General features: G+C 41.9%; 1 protein-coding gene across 1 annotated transcript in view; it reads right to left on the bottom strand.

The window, feature by feature from the left end:
• Positions 1-15,208, bottom strand: part of zc3h3 (zinc finger CCCH-type containing 3) — a 276,956-nt gene extending 261,748 nt beyond the window's left edge. Inside the window, exons 1-2 of the mRNA XM_080194548.1 lie at positions 13,563-15,208; positions 2,866-3,062 (exon numbers count right to left, since the gene is read on the bottom strand). Coding sequence (XP_080050674.1) covers positions 2,866-3,062; positions 13,563-15,142 — 1,777 coding nt within the window. The 5' untranslated portion in view covers positions 15,143-15,208. The remainder of the gene's footprint in view (positions 1-2,865; positions 3,063-13,562) is intronic.
• Between the last annotated feature and the right edge of the window lie 2,583 nt (positions 15,209-17,791).

Genomic DNA, 17,791 nt, shown 5'->3' with positions numbered 1-17,791 from the left:
GATTAATTCAGCTGTTTAAAAAAGAGAAGGGGTGAACTGGAGAAATGGCTTGGCTTTTAGCTATCAAAAGGAATGAGGCTTGATGTTGATAGTGATGGAATTTCTAATGCTGCAAATTGATTGAATGCTGCAATTACAGTTCGCAGTAACTCAAGGAAATGGGATCATCCCTCTCGGCCAAACACTTCTCTTTATTTAAAGCAATCCAATTTGCAAGGATAATTATATATTAGCGTTTCATCTACAATCGGAAATGAACATAGGAATAGTGCAGGCCAAGTGCAAGCACGTTATTGCTGCAAATTACTTGATATCTGTCTCCTTCCACATAAAGAGAAAATTGGGCAATCAATTAGAAGCTGAAAGTACTGCAGCACAGGAGAGCAATGCTGTCCCCTACTGGACGTCTGCAGTTGCTGCTCATTACTGTTCAGCAGCTTCCCAAGATCAACAAGCATTCTCTCAATTCCTGATTTTCGTCACATTCACATGTAAACACAGTAGCCAGCCTCTTCTTCCAAACAATGGCATTATTATTAAATAAAATGAATACACTGGCACGTGAAAGACCTTCACAAGGTCCACATAAATGCAGCAAATTCACTCCCTTTTCTCATCTTAACTTTTAAACAAATAAATAATGGCTTATTTAACCCCTCCTATGGTGGCTCAGGTAGTCAGTGCAATGCCCAGTGCTGTACTGAACTGTTAAGTTTCAAGTCTAATTACAGATCTATGTTGCGCTGGCTGGTATTGAATCCAACCACAGCAGTGTGAACAGGACTGATGAGCAGAAGGGTGCAAACAGCCTGCATCAGTTTCAAAATGTTTTCCCTCCCCAGCAAGCTCATCATGTCCCATTCCTTCGATCTTACTCCCACTAAACTGCTGACCACTCAACTTCCCTTCCTGACCTCTACGTTAGCTGGTAATTTTAAACAGCTTTCTTTCTCTCTTTCAGCACAGTCCCATTCTCCTTCAAATATTCTGTCCTAGCCTCGCCTCAAAATTCCAAAACTTACATTTCATTCATATAAGCTACCGCTCCATCTCCTTGATATGTTGTCACAAATATTTCCCAAAACTTGCTGTTTGAATCTCTCCCAAGTGTATAATTTTCAAGATGATAGCCATGTGCTATTATTTGTAATTGAAGTGCTCAAAAAATGTAAAGGTAATTTATCTATCAATGCAATTCTTTGCTACCCTGCGCTTCCAAGAGTATACGAGCTATGAATACTAGGATGTTGTGTTGAATTTTTCCAATATAGATGACTGGATTGCTAGGACATTTCAAAGTCAATGAAGTAATGTGGATGAGAAATAAAAACAGGAAGTGCTTAAATATTGTTTTTGCATTTATGTGGACAAAAGTTGTGCATAAGCCAGGCCAGCTGGCAATGACAGGTTTCAGACCACAAACCAGCTCTTTTTGATAATAATGAAGTTACTTTCAGAGTCATTTCTGATGCTAACTGCAAATCCTTAAATTTACTGAATTCACAACTTCCTGTGATGGGGATTTTAGTAACTCATGAACTCTAGGTTACACAACAAATACAATTATTGCACAAAAGGCAGCTAACTCTGCAAGAAGGGATTGGCAATAGATATGGCATTGCTCACATCTCACATTTTGAGAACAGAAAAACAACCCTCAAAGCATCTGACATTATTGCTAATACCATTTCACTTGTTTATTCAGTATGGCACATTCTGAAGAAAACAACTGGATACATCAATAGCACTGATCAATGATGAATTCAAACCTCGCTTAGTAATAAGGGCTCGAATCAAATCCAATGAAATAAATCTAATCATTGAAAGAACTGGTTCAAAACGTGGAACAAGGGCTAATCCAACTGTCACTGTGAAAGATGCTGTACATACCCAAGAAGAAAATAAATATCAACCTATGCACACAGATTAATCTCTGCAAATAAGCACATGTACAAACTCAAACCAGTACAATGCCAAGCAAAAACGCCAAGTTTAACTGTGCCTGTAGATCACAAATGATAACTTTAACAAGCTTGGGAGGAACTGATGCCTTTGAACTTATGGTTCCTAAAGCTATCCATCACAGAGGTTTCCCTCACTTTGAGATGGATCTGTTGTAGACTAATTGATAGTGACTGACAGCCATGATTAGTCAACAACTCAATAATCATTGTATTACGTGACTATTAGGATGGCAGAAGAATCAAATGGACTGTGGTCTCTTTCACACAGCAATTCCAATGTCCCCAACATGGCTGATTCCGTTCATCTACCTGCTTCTCCAGCAGAGGTCCCTATTTAGTATCCCAGAGCAGACATCCCGTGTACAAGATACTCTTTACCCGCAGGCATCAAAGCAATCTCGCACTAACCCTATGAATAAGTGAAACTTATCAGTGAGCCATGGTGCCTTTAAGATGTAGATAAAGTTCTGTCCTTTTTAAACAATCATTGCAGACCAATGAATGGTTATTTTAAGACCATAGATAGAAACACTACTACTCAAAAAGCACTCTTGCAGCACAACATTTTTGTAGTACATCCACTGCAAGGAAGGGATGCACCTCATTTCAACTTAAATTCAATTGGTTTTGACTTTGGTTCCCCTTATCAATTAATAAAGAGGGCATACCGAGAACTTAGAAAATCAGACACACTTCAAGCAATATCATTAGATATCACAAATGGTAACTGTAACAAGCTTGGGAGAAACTGAGAAATATTTCCAGTTCACATCATATCCAAGTTGGTAGGAATTTTTTTTTAAAAATGATACTTTCCTAGCTCATCTTTTGTCCCCAGAAATACATTAAAATATATAATGGCAGCCAACTTATCGAAAAGATCGTTCAATCAGTTCCCTACCTGGTTTTGTAGTTCCGTGCAGTCCTGATGATGGAAGCCTCCGGAGTCTGTGTTTACTGATTTGCACGAATCCTTTCCCAGGTGTCTTTTTCGGAATTGGGGAAGTTTTCCCATGTGCAGGGCTCTTCTTGGTAAGCAGGTACCGATTTTTTGCCATTGGCGGTCCACTAAGACTGGCCCTCCTCTCAGTCGGCGAGCTTGCAAAATAAATGTCAGCGTGATAAATGCTCTTAAGAGATGGCAAGCAGTACAACCCATTAAACCAACATTCCTTTGTCTACAGATACAAGGTTCCAATCCAGCCTGGACTGAAAACCACCCAGTTCCAACACAACACCCTACAGCAGTGACAACCATTTCCTGGAAGGCATGAGCTGGGTAGAGGGTTCACAAAGGGGGAAAATTGAGAAATTTGATGAAAAGGATCAAGGCAATAGTGCAGGGTTGCAATTTAAGGAGATAACCAGAGTATGATAGGAAGATACAGATCATATGAACCGTAAGAGTTTAACATCAATAGGATCAGAGTAGGGAAACATGATCAATACACATAATTAAAGGCTGTTGATCTGAAATGTATACAGCACTTAAAACAAGATAAATGAATTGATAGCACAAATAGAAGGAAATGGATATGATTTGATTGCAACATCGTTTCTGTGATGGCTAAGTCATCCAAGTTGGGAACTGGATATTTAAGGCATGACATTTTGGAAGGACAGGAAGAAAGGATCAGGAGGTGGGCTAGTTTTGTTAATAAAGATTGAAGTAGCAACATTATAAAAAATGATCTTGACTTAGAAGGTCAAGATGCAGTTTGGGTAGAGAAAGAAGTCACTGTTTGTAGTCCCCCTAACTGTAGCTTTGCTGTAGGACATGACAGAGGCTTGCAAGAACCGAACTCAAATAATGACTTGAAATGCCAGCTTGATGTAACAGCAACATCGTCATCTCAGAGTAAGGACACAGGATCAAGTTACACTCCACAATGTGAACATTTAATTTGAGATGAGTATTCATTACTTTAGAATAATGCTGCAATGTCAGGGAAATCGGCCCTTTTGAGCTGAGGTTGCGTCCTCATTCAGGTAATGTAAAGCATTTTTGAATAGGAATAGGTCTCCCTCAATATCCTGGCCAACATTTGTCCTTCAAATAACACAGTGAAAACAGCTCAAGTATTATCCCTTTTTATGGGACATTGTTTAACATGTATGTTGCCCTACAGATCAACAACTCCATTACCAAGTGACTCCATATACCCTCTCATTTGCATTCGCTGTTTGGCTGAAACTCAGTTGTCAGGGCTTAGAACACAACCTGAAAAGATGGTGGAAGCAGATTCCATGAATAATTTTAAAAGGGAATTGAACTTGATAACAAACTTACAGGGTTTTGGAGAAAAGGTGAGGGTGTGGTACTCAGCACAAATGCGTTTTAAGAGAGTCAGGACAGACACAAAGGGCTGAATGGCTTACTGCTGTTTGTTCAAAATAGCTGGCCAATTCTGGGCATTTCAATAAACTTTTTTTTAGGGAGGAAACATGTCGAACAATATCAAAGAAAAATCCAAATAATTACAATTTAGTTCATTTTTAAAGTTTAGTGTCACAAATAGGCTTACATTAACACTGCAATGAAGTTCGTGTGAAAATCCCCTAGTTGCCACAGTCTGGTGCCTGTTCGGGCACACTGAGGGAGAATTTACTATGACCAATGCACCTAACCATCACGTATTTCAGACTGTGGAAGGAAACTGGAACATCTGGAGGAAACCCATGCAGACACAGGGAGAACACGCAAACTCCACACAGACAGTGTCCCAATCTGGGAATTGAATCCGGGTCCCTGGTGTTGTGAGGTAGCAGTGCTAATCACTGTGCCACCCTAATTTAAATAGTTACAAAAAAGTTACAGCATCAATACTCAAACTGTGACAAAGTAAACTTCGGTCTACAATGAAGAATTGGTGTACCTGATCCAGATCAGAGAGAGACACTTTTTCAGATCACTTAAGAAACATTTGCAATACCGGAGAATAAGGAGATAGTGAAGGTTCGTTGATGTACAAGTCAAGATAAGCTAACTGCCCTTTCAAATTTATTACTAGTTTTGTGAGATCACACACGAATAGACAATGGTAGATTGCACTGCTGCAGTCGTGAGGAATCCAACATAAGTGGAAATGACAGTGCCTCAATAACTCATTGCTAATCTCTGGTTATTTAATATGATGTAACAGCATCATTGGCCAAGACCAGAGTTCCCTATAAGATGCTTGAAAACATTCCCCGCTGACCCAGCAGCGCGCAAAACCACACAAGATGACATCAGGCACATGTTCTGACGTCATTGCACAATATTTCAGAGTGGACACAAATAGGTCGGAAGTGCATCCGCCAACAAGAAGCAATTTAACTAAACTACAATTTACTGGATTTTACATGGTCCATCAGCCTTTACAGTTGATGAGTGAGCCAATTGGCAAGGCAGCCTTTTCACTTAAGCTGCAAACTTGATCCAGGATAGGATGAAATTCAAGGCTCAAATAAAATTAACAAATGTGCCTGGGGACTGAGGTCTGTGCATCATTCAGCTGATTCTGGTGGCACTATTTCTCCACTGATAATTATTTCTTTTAAAACAGATCTGCTGCTCCCTCAGACAGCTCTGCAGCAATTGGCTCCCTGAGGGAGCACACATTCCCTTTTCTCAGCATGTACCCTCTTCCCACCCTCTACTGCAGTGCTCAGCGCTTCATACAGCATGTTTCACATCAGGTGGCCATCCAGCATAATCTGGTGGGAGTTTCACATCCACTCCAGTCCACTTTGGGCACACTCCAAAAGCAAAATTCAGATCTTTGTTTATTTAACTTATAATCACATATGTTGAATGGATAGAGGAAGAAGAGAGAAGCGAACACCTTTAAGAACTCTTACCCTAATATTTAAAGCAAATTTTAACTTTCAAACTTAGTGTTTCCTTAAAATGGGAATATTTATAAAGAAGAATTTAAGAATCTCACTTACACAATTTATTTTTTAATAACAAAATTCACTTTTCTTGACTGGAGTTATTTAAATATTTTTTGCCAATTCACTCATCGGATTATTCATTCATGGGACATGGGTGCTGTTGGCTGGCCAGCCAGTATTTATTGCCTGCCCTTAGTTGCCCTTGAGAAGTTGGTGGAGAGCTACCTTCTGAGTCACTGTTGTCCATGTGCTACGGGTTGACCCACAATGCCAGTAGGGAGAGAATTCCAGGATTTTGACCCAGCGACTAGGAAGGGATGTGATATATTTCCAAGTCAGCATGGTGAGTAGCTTGGAGGGGAGCTTGCAGGTGGTGGTGTTTCCATTTGTTTGCTGCTCTTGTCCTCCTAGATGGAAGCAGTCATGGGTTTAGAAGATGCTAAGGATCTTTGGTGAATTGCTGCAGTGCATCTTACAGACGGTACTGCCATCACTGCTGCTACTGAGCATCAGTGGTGGAGTGGATGCTTATAGATGCTGTGCCATCAAGCAGGCTGCTTTGTCCTGGATGGTGTCAAGCTTCTTGAGTATTGTTGGAACTGCACCCATCCAGACAAGTGAGGAGTATCCCATCACACTCCCGACTGGTGCCCTGTAGATGCTGAATAGCGTTTGGGGAAATCAGGTGAGTTACTCGCCATAGTATTCCTAAGCCTCCGACCTGCTTTTGTAACCACTGTTTATCTGACGAGTTCCGTTGAGGTTCTGGTCAATGGTAACCCCCAAGGATGTTGATAGTAGGTGATTCAGTGATGATAACACCATTGAACATCAAGGGGCAATAGTAGGATGTCTCTCATTGCTTGGCATTTGTGTGGCATGAATGTTACTTCCACCTGTCAACTCAAGCCTAGACATTGTTCAGTCTTGTTGCATTTGAACGTGGACAGTTTCAGCATCTCAGGAGTCATAAATGGTGCTGAACATTGTGCCATCATCAGCAAACATTTCCCACAAGTAAAGTTGACCCATGACTTTCAGCCTAAAAATGTATAAATTTTTCAAATATCTTGTCTAAAAAATGACCATTCTTCAGGGATCAACATTGTTATTAATGACTTACTTCCTTAGTTTAAAGGCAAGCTCAGGGACCTTTAGATTTTCCCTACATCAATTCTAGTAACAAACTCCCAGCCAAACCTATGCTAAAGAGGTCGGTTTCAACTTGCCGCAAAAGTTGGACAAAATTCAGGCTTGGGATGAGAAGTGGCAAAAAACATTCTTGCTATATGAGTACAAGACAATGACCAATTCCAACAATTTGATTTTGATTTGATTTGATTTATTGTCACATGTATTATCATACTGAAAAGTGTCGTTTCTTGCACGTTATACGAACAAAACATACCACTCAGAGAAGGAAACGAGAGAGTGCAGAATATAGTGTTACAGTCATAACTAGGGTATAGAGAAAGGTCAACTTAATGTAAGATAAATCCATTCAAATGTCTGACAGCAGCAGGGAAGAAGTTGTTCTTGAATCAGTTGGTACGTTACCTCAGACTTTTGTATCTTTTTCCTCAATGGAAGGCGGTGGAAGAGAGAACGTCCGTGGTGTGTGGGATGCTTAATTACACTGGTTGCTTTCCCAAGGCAGCAGCAAGTGTAGACAGAGTCGATGGATGGGAGGCTAGTTTGCGTGATTAATTGGGCTACATTCATGACCTTTTATAGATCCTTGCAGTCTTGGGCAGAGCAGGAGCCATACCATGCTGTGATACAACCAGAAAGAATGCTTTCTATGGTGCATCTGTAAAAGTTGGTGAGAGTCATAGCTGACATGCCAAATTTTCTTGGTCTTCTAAGGAAGTAGAGGCGTTAGTGAGCTTTCTTAATTATAGTGTTGGCATAGGGGGACCAGGACATGTTGTTGGTGATCTGGACACCTAAAAACCTGGACCCTTTTCTATTTCATGACGTAGAAAGGGGCACGTTCTCCACGCTTCCTGAAGTCAATGACAATCTCCTTCATTTTGTTGACATTCAGGGAGAGATTATTTTCACTGCACCTGTTCACCAGATTCTCTATCTCATTCCTGTACTCTGTCTCGTTATTATTTGAGATCCAACCCACTTTAGTGGTGTTGTCAGCAAACTTGAAAATCAAATTGGAGAAGAATTTGGCTGCACAGTCATAGGTGTATAAGGAGTACAGAAGAGGGCTGGAAACACAGCCTTGCAGGGCACCGGTATTGAGGATGGTCGTGGAGGAGATGTTGTTACCTATTCTTACTGATTGTGGTCTCTGAGTTAGGAAATTCAGGATCCAGTCGCAGAGGGAACAAGAGAGAATCTAGCTATTTCTCCTTGACATACCATCACTGAATTCCCCATTTTTGATACCTTGGGGTTTACCACTGACCAGAGGTTTAACTGGATCAGTCATATACTGTGGCTGCAAAAGCAGGTCAGGGACTGGGAGTAACTTACATAAGAACATAAGAAATAGGAGCAGGAGTAGGCCATCTAGCCCTTCGAGCCTGCCCCGCCATTCAATAAGATCATGGCTGATCTGTCGTGGCTCAGTTCCACTTTCCGGCCCTCTCCCCATAACCATTAATCTCCTCTCTTATCAAAAACCCATCAACCCACTTCTTGAAAATATTTAGCGAGGCAGCCTCCACCACTTCAACGGGCAGAGAATTCCAGAGATTCACCACCCTTTGAGTGAAGAAGTTCCTCCTCAACTCCGTTCTAAAACGCCCCCCGTTTATCTTGAGGCTGTGCCCCCTAGTCCTACTGTCTTTTTTGAGCGGGAAGAGTCTCTCCACCTCTATCCTATCCATCCCATTCATCATCTTATACGTCTCAATGAGATCTCCCCTCATTCTTCTAAACTCCAACGAGTACAAGCCTAGTTTATTCAGCCTCTCCTCATAGCTCAACCCCCTCAACTCCGGTATCAGCCTAGTAAACCTCCTCTGCACTCCCTCCAAGGCCAAAATATCTTTGCGCAGGTGCGGCGCCCAAAACTGCACACAGTACTCCAGCTGCGGCCTCACCAATGCCCTATACAGCTGCAGCAAGACCTCCCTACTTTTATATTCAATCCCCTTCGCTATGAAGGCCAGCATCCCATTCACCTTCCTGACCACCTGCAAGCTGGGTTTTTGCGACTCATGCACAAGGACCCCGAGGTCTTACCTCCTGGCTCCCCAAAGCCTGTGCATCAATTACAAGACATTAAGTCAGGACTGTGATGGAATTCTTCCCACTTGCCTTGATGACTGCCTCTCCAATAATACAAGAAGCTCGGCGCTATCCAGGACAAAGTGGATTGTTTGATTGGCACTTCATCCTTCCACCACCGGCATACAGTGGCAGCACTGTGTATCACATACAAGATAAATGGCCATGTTATCAGCCATCTTACTATCCCTCGAGGAAATGAAGAAGGATGAAAGAAAAGGAAGGCATTTGACAAAGTGCCGCACCAAAGACTGCTACATAAGATAAAGGTACGCAGTGTTACGGGTAATGTATTACATGTATAGAGGACTGGTTAACTAACAGAAAGCAAAGAGTGGGGGTAAATGAGTGTTCTTCTGGTTGGCCTTCAGTGGCTAGTTTACAAATAGTTTACGATTTACATAGATGATTTGGAGTTGGGGACCAAGTGTAGTGTGTCAAAATTCGCAGATGACACGAAGACGGGTGGAAGGGCAAAGCGTACAGAGGACACAAAGTCTGCAAAGGGATATAGATAGCGAGTAGGTGAGGGTCTGGCAGATGGAGTACAATGTTGGTAAATGTGAGGTCATCCATTTTGATAGAAAATAACAGCAAAATGGACTATTATTTAAATGGTAAAAAACTGCAGCATGCTGCTGTGCAGAGGGACTTGGGTGTCCTTGTGCAAGAATCTCAAGGAGTTGATTTGCAGGTGCAGCAGGTAATTAAGAAGGCAATTGGAATTTTGTCCTTCATTGCTAGAGGGATGGAGTTTAAAAACAGCAAGATTATGTTGCAGTAGTATAAGGTGCAGGTGAGGCCACACCTGAAGTACTGTGTATAATTTTGGTCTCCTTACTGAGAAAGGATATACGCACTGAAGGGGGTGCAGAGAAGATTGACTCTGGAGTTGAAAGGGTGGCTTATGAGAAGAGACTGAATAGACTGGGGCTATACCCATTGGAATTCAGAAGAATGAGGGGAAATCTTATAGAAACATACAAGATTATGAAGGGAATAGATAAGATACAAGCAGGGAAGTTGTTTCCACTGGCAGGTGAAACTAGAGCTAGGGGGCATAGCCTCAAAATAAGGGGAAGCAGATTTAGGACAGAGTTGAGGAGGAACTTCTTCACACAAAGGGTTATGAATCTGTGGAATTCCCTGTCCTGTGAAGCAGTTGAGGCTACCTCATTGAATGTTTTTAAGGCAAGGGTAGATAAATTTTTGAACAGTAAAGGAATTAAGGGTTATGGTGAAGAGGCAGATAAGTGGAGCTGAGTCCACAAAAAGATCAGCCATGATCTTACTGAATGGCGCAGCAGGCTCGAGAGGCCAGATGACCTACTCCTGCTTCTAGTTCTTATGTTCTTACATCTTATTTTAGAACTCAAGACCAATGCCAAGTGATGTGCAACTTTTATGAAAAAGTGTGGCCTGTTTTCTGACAAAGTTTCACAGCGTCTAGCACTGGAACTTGATGATAAAATCTTCAAATTCCAAAATTGAGATGACAATGTCTATCTATTTGCATATGTTGGAAATAAGGATGAAATACTAATGATCTTCTGCATGTCAGCAAACAAGACCGTTACCAAGATTGCTGAAAAAAAACACAAGACAACTCAGCTCACAGTGGTTCCATCATGGATGGCAAATGGCACAAAACAAAGGTCGGTGGTGACAGTCAAGCGCAAAGCTTTCCGAAAAGAGGAATTTCAGAAAGATGCTGTCGTCCTATGAAAAAGGCAGTTCCAAGGGATGGATCAAGGAATTGTGGAATTTGAGATGAGGAGGCTAAACAAAGAAAAAACAGGAAGAACCATTCAATGATGTTATACATTTAGACAATTGAGCCGGAGGTGGAACAGTACAATAGTTAACCAGACGCTAAAAGTGGTTTTAATTCTTCTAATTTTTCCATGTAATCTTTGCTGTAACACAGTTGGAACCATCCAAAGTTTAAAATTTAAAATGAAAATTTCGGATGGATCCCAGTTCAGGGCAATAGCCATCAGATGAATGAATTTCCCATGCAATTCCCTTGCCCGGGAACTTCCAGGAGAGTGTCAGTGGTACGGGAGAGTTTGCCAAAGTTAAAGCTCATTGCGCTGGGTGAAGAATATATAGTTTTCCAAATTCAAATCCCACCTTGTCAACAATGTAGTTGGTGAGGTGACATCAACCAACACTGACATGGCAGTTATTCCCAACAGTTGAGTGCTCTTCAGCCCTTGAAAGTGTATAAATAAGCTTCTCAAGGACAGTATCTGAAAGATGTGGGAAAATTAGATGTCTGAAGGTGAAAGACATCTGCCAAGGGTGGAAATGTGTGAGCACCCTCACGAGCAGCACTGTGCCAAAAGGTTATAGATGCATGTAATGAACTTGACCTAATATCATCAAAAAGAACATTTCAAAAACATGGAATTTAGGGAATTTAGTATTCCCTCAACAGTGATGGGGACAATTTGTAATGAAGAAGCCAGAGTTACTGGTACTACTAATGACAATCTGGAAAATTTGTATGATGCTGTTACACAACTAGGCTGTTTGGACAAATTTCTCAGTGATTAAGATAGTACCAGAGTTAATTCAAAGGATGCCAATGTGAAGTGTTGTAATTAATCTGTTACATATATCTATATAGTGTTGGATGAAATGTACATTATTTGCTTTGTTTGAGTGGACATGGACCACTCTAATATAGAGGAACAACCATCTTCAACAAGAGATAATCTAACCATCTCCCCATGACATTCAAGGACACTATCTTTGATGAATCCCATCATCAATATCTGGGGTTCACCATTGATCAGAAACTGAACTGGATCAATCACATAAATATTCTGCTTATGAGAGCCATAGATGACTGACCTCCTGACTTTCCAAAGCCTTTCTGCCACGTATAAGGCATAAGTAAGGTGTGAGAAGAAATATTCGTCATTTGCCTAGATGAATACAGTTCCAGTTTCAAGAAGCTCAACGTTAAAGGACAAACAGCCTGGTTGAGTACCACCTTAAAGAAAAATCAGTTCCTCCACATTCGGCCCAGTAGCAACAATGTAAAGTTAAAGTTTATTTATTAGTCACAAGTAAGGCTTACATTAACACTGCAATGAAGTTACTGTGAAATTCCCCTCGTCACCACACTCCGACGCCTGTGCGGGTCAACGCACCAAACCAGCATGTCTTTCAGAGTGAGGGGGGAAACCGGAGCACCCAGAGGAAACCCACACAGTCACAGGGAAAACGTGCAAACTCTACACAGACAGTGACCCAAGCCAGGAATCGAACCCGGGTCCCTTGCACTCTGAAGCAGCAGTGCTAACCACTGTGCTACCATGTCATCCATTTATGTATACCATCTGCAAGACACACAGAAACCAATACCTTCAAAGTGCTAGACCTATGAGCAGCAGATGCACAAGACCACAATATCCTCGAAGTTCACCTCCAAGTTAATTAACATCCTGGCTTAGAACTAAACCACCATTTCTTTGCAGTTGCTGGGTCAAACTCTTAGAGCTTCCTCCATAACAGCACTGTGAATGTACCTACACCACACGCACTGCAGTGGTTTAAGGTTAGGTCTAGCCTCCATCTTATCAAGAGAAATTAGGGAAAGGCAATATAAATGTTGGCTTTGCTAGTGACTCCAAGATCCCATGAACAAATGGAAGAAACTACACAGAATGCAGATAAAATTAAAGGTTTAAATTCATTGAACATCAGATACATCAAACTGTTTACCTAATAATAAATTATCCAATAACTTGAATTGAGCAACCTATTCAACAGCACAAAGTCCCTCATCAACATATTCAGAAAAAAAACAAAAGCTTACGGAAAGACACAAGGTCAGATGCTATTTAAAATAGCCCAGCTTTGTAAATCAACAAATTGTTGTTTATTGGGAGTACTTTCTGGCTATTATCTCATCTCAGTCTTTAAAACTGTTTTTCTTGCAAAAATGCCTTTTTATTTCTACCAAAAATCTTCTCTTAACCATTATTTTGCACAAAAACCGGCTGATTATTCCGATTAACAGCAGCAACTTGCATTTAGATACAGCCTTCAACGTTTTTAAACATTGAGATGCTTTACATTCACAGAATCCTGACAGTGTAGAAGTCAGCTATTTGGCCCATGGAGACTGCACTGACAGCAATCCCACCCAGGCCCAATCCCCATAACCCCCACGTATTTGCCCTGCTAGTCTCCCTGGCACTAAGGGTCAATTTAACATGGTCAATCAACCTAATCAGCACATCTTTGGAGTGTGAGAGGAAACCAGAGCACTGGGAGGAAACCCATACAGAATAGGGAGAACGTGCAACTCCACACAGACAGTGACCCAAGGCCAGAATTGAATCCTGTGGGGCAGCAGTGTGAATCGCTACCATCACACCCTTTATAATTACACATTATAATACTTTGATTTCAAATCACAGCAGAGTTGTTAAAAGTTCAAATGCACAGACTCACCTTAAACTTCCACTTTTCCTGATGATTTTAGTTTTGCTCTTCAATTTGTAATGAGAAGATACAGACCCACTCATTGTCTTCTTAGGCACATCAATGGAAGACTCAGCCTTCTTCATTGCTATAGATCGCACCCGATGCCCTGTTGGCCCTGTCTGGAAGGAGTCCCGTGACTCCCACTGATAGAGAGACTTTGAAGGGGAAACCATCTCTGCTGCTTTCCAGCAGTACTTGTTCGATAAAGCTCCTCTTCTGTGACAGCACCCCGCTTTTTTCTGTTTTCCCAAAGATCTGAGCTCCAGGTTTGGATTGAGTGTTGTGTCATCTTCTTCCACAGCAACAGATTTTGTGGCACTTTTAATGGGCTTTGGTGAGACAGACTTCAGAGCGACCTCGCTGGATCTCATAGGCTGGCTTGATTTAACAGTGTTTGAAACCCAAACATACTTTGCTTTCCTTCCCTTGCATACTCTGCTGCAAACATGACTGTTATTCCTTTGTTTCTTAAGCACTTTATGTGGAAATGGAGCTTTTGATTTCAAACAGCCTCCAACTACACGCGATTGAACCTGGGAAGCGTTAGTGGAGACTGACTCCTTCATTGTCGTCAAAGTCTCATTCTGGCATCCAGAATCTACACTGATATCTTTTATTTTCTGCCATGTATACTGGGATTTTTTAACTGGGGAAGAACTACATGGCATTTGCTCCACAGAATTCAAAACATGAACTTTTCCTGATGTTACACAATCATTCTTGGCCTTTCCATTCAACTCAGCAATTTTGTGTGTTTGGGGTGCTTTCTGTAATTTGCCTATTGGTGACTCAAGACCTGTCTGAGCACCCTCATTTGACTTAACAACTTGCTGGAATGTACCTGTTGCTGCCCCTGAAGTAGCACCAGCAATGCAGTGACTTTTACCCTTTACAGATGTTTTCTGAAGCTTGTGCACTGATGCATCGATACCTGGGTTGGCACAGTAACTCGACTCCACATGTTGGACTTTAGTCGAACGATGCAGTGTCACTCCATGAGAGCTGGGAGGAATGACTGCCTCAGTTCTTCCTGTAATTTTAACAGCAATTTGTTCTGTCATTTTCAGCACTTGTATTTCTTCATCCCGCTTCCTCGCATTTTCCAGGGGAGACCTTTCTGCAGAGAGAGATGTCATGGCACGTATTCTGTCCATCCTTCTGGCCATTTTCACTTTGTGCAACTTCTCCTTCAATGCTAACAGCTTATTGTTTTTCACCGCAAGCTCAGAGTTCAGGGCCAACAAAGACTGTGTTTTTGGAGTTGCTTGAACTGTTTTATAGGACTTGCCTCTCAAGCTGCCTCCTTCTGGTTCATGAGCCCCCACTGCATATTTGCCAAAACTGTTCAACTCATGTCTGTTAGTAAGCATCATCTCACTTGGAGAAACATTAGCAGGTGCCTTGCCACTGGTGCTGATAGGTTTTTTATTGACCAGTGAGTACTTTGTTCGCCACGAGTTGCTAGCATCTGACCCATGATGCATTGGGACTTGCTGTGAGCAGACAGATGTATATTTAGGATGACTACTAGCCGATGGCCTTTGCATATATGGGTTACGAGATTCCGCACATGCAGGTACATCCCCATGGACATTCTTGTGGTTACTTATGAGAGCTGTGGGGTGGAAAGAAAAACAAAAATAAATTAGATTGATATAATTATGCTGATACTTTTACTGAGGCAGGGGCTATTATAGAAAAACTTACAATTATGAGTCTCATATGTACCTATAATCCATGAAAGTGACTTATTTATTCTGCAAGCAATCATATTTTGCAAAGCCCCAACAGAAAATGAGATGAACAACTAGTTCTGAGAGAATTTATTCACCATATTCCCATCTCTGAATTACCATGTTAGCAGTTCCAAACACATCTGAAAGTTTTCCAAAATTACATGATGACTATACTCCAAAGTCACTGACTGAAGTATTTTAAAAATTTTTGAGGAATTGAATGATACCACATAAATGCAAGGTAATTCTTTCCACAACAGCAGAACCCTAACTGTGTGTTCAAGTCCTGAAGTAGTCCTTGAACTCTTAACCTTGTGACTCAGATGAGAGGGCTGCAAAATGAGCCAAGCTAAAAGGGACTATTAATGGCAGTTTGCTTCAGTATTAGCACTCTCAGCTGAGAGATCACAAGTTCAAACCCCACTCGAGACCTGAGCATATTAATCTAAGATGATGCTGCAGGCCTGAGAGAGAATTACAAATGAATTATGCTATTTTTCAGATAAGGCACGGAACAAAGATCCTGCTTACCCTGTCTCATGTGTATACAAAAATCCCAAGGCACTTTTCAAAGGAAAGGGGAGTTCAGGTTCTCCCAATCAACACCAATTTCAACAGTAAACTGAACTGAAATGCATTCCAGGCAGAGATAAGAACATAAGAAATAGAAGCAGGAGTAGGCCAACTAGCCCTTCGAGCCTGCCCCGCCATTCAATAAGATCATGGCTGATCTGTCGTGGCTCAGTTCCACTTTCCCGCCCTCTCCCCATAACCCTTAATCCCCTCTCTTATCAAAAACCCATCAACCCACATCTTAAAAATATTTAGCGAGGTAGCCTCCACCACTTCAACAGGCAGAGAATTCCAGAGATTCACCACCCTTTGAGTGAAAAAGTTCCTCCTCAACTCTGTTCTAAACCGCCCCCCCCCTTATCTTGAGGCTGTGCCCCCTAGTCCTACTATCCTTTCTGAGCGGGAAGAGTCTCTCCACCTCTATCCTATCCATCCCATTCATCATCTTATACGTCTCAATGAGATCTCCTCTCATTCTTCTAAACTCTAACGAGTACAAGCCTAATTTATTCAGCCTCTCCTCATAGCTCAACCCCCTCAACTCCGGCATCAGCCTAGTAAACCTCCACTGCACTCCCTCCAAGGCCAAAATATCCTTGCTTAAGTACGGCGCCCAAAACTGCACACAGTACTCCAGCTGCAGCCTCACCAATGCCCTATACAGCCGCAGCAAGACCTCCCTACTTTTATATTCAATCCCCCTCGCGATGAAGGCCAGCATCCCATTCACCTTCCTGACCACCTGCTGCACCTGCAAGCTGGGTTTTTGCGACTCATGCACAAGGACCCCGAGGTCCCTCTGCACTGTCGCCTGCTGCAGTTTTTCTCCACATAAGTAATAATCCTTCCTACCATTATTCCTGCCAAAGTGGACCACCTCGCACTTGCCAACATTAAATTCCATTTGCCATTTCCTGGCCCATTCGCCCAGCCTATCTAGATCCTTCTGTAGACTCTCCCCACCCTCCGGACAATTTGCCTTTCCACCAATCGTGGTGTCATCAGCAAATTTCAACACCCTACACTTGGTTCCCTCCTCCAGATCATCTATATAACTGGTAAATAGCTGAGGCCCCAGCACCGACCCCTGGGGCACTCCACTAGTCACCATCCGCCAATCCGAATAGCACCCATTGACCCCCACTCTCTGCCTCCTATTTGACAACCAGTCCTCTATCCACGCTAACACCCTACCCCCAACTCCATGCCCCCTGACCTTCTGCAATAACCTCTTGTGAGGTACCTTGTCAAACGCCTTCTGAAAATCAAGAAAGACCACATCCACCGGCTCTCCTCTATCCACCACCCTAGACACATCCTCATAGAACTCCAGTAAATTTGTCAGACACGACTTCCCTAGTGAGATAGTTTTCTTACCTTCAAAATAAAAAAGTCCACAGCATTGATTCTGGTGTTAACAAATGCATTAACCCTACAATAATAATTACTGACAGTTAAAAATACACTGAGCAGTAACTACAGCAAATCCTTGTTAGATATTTCAAAACACGTTAATGCTTCCAAACAATGTTTTTCCTAGGTTGATTAGACTCTAACAAATTCTAAAGCATATTTTTCACACAGGCAGTTTTTTTTACAAGGCAGGTTTTTTTTACACACAGATTTTTTTACGAGACAGTTTTGTTTTAAAACAGAGAGTAGTGCATGCCTGGAACTCGTTGCCGGAGGTGGTAGTGGAAGCAGATACAGTCGTGACTTTTAAGGGGCATCTTGACAAACACATGAATAGGATGGGAATAGAGGGATATGGTCCCCAGAAGGGTAGGAGGTTTTAGTTCAGTTGGGCAGCAAGGCTCGGGGGGGGGGGGAGCTGTAGGGCCTTTCCTGTGCTGTAATTTTCTTTGTTTGTTCATATATTCTAATATT

The sequence above is a fragment of the Carcharhinus amblyrhynchos genome, chromosome 8, assembly GCF_965287045.1.
Source record: "Carcharhinus amblyrhynchos chromosome 8, sCarAmb.v2.hapA, whole genome shotgun sequence".
Taxonomy (NCBI): domain Eukaryota; kingdom Metazoa; phylum Chordata; class Chondrichthyes; order Carcharhiniformes; family Carcharhinidae; genus Carcharhinus; species Carcharhinus amblyrhynchos.
Note: the sequence above shows the minus strand (reverse complement) of the source record. Positions and strands in the feature narration are given on the sequence as shown.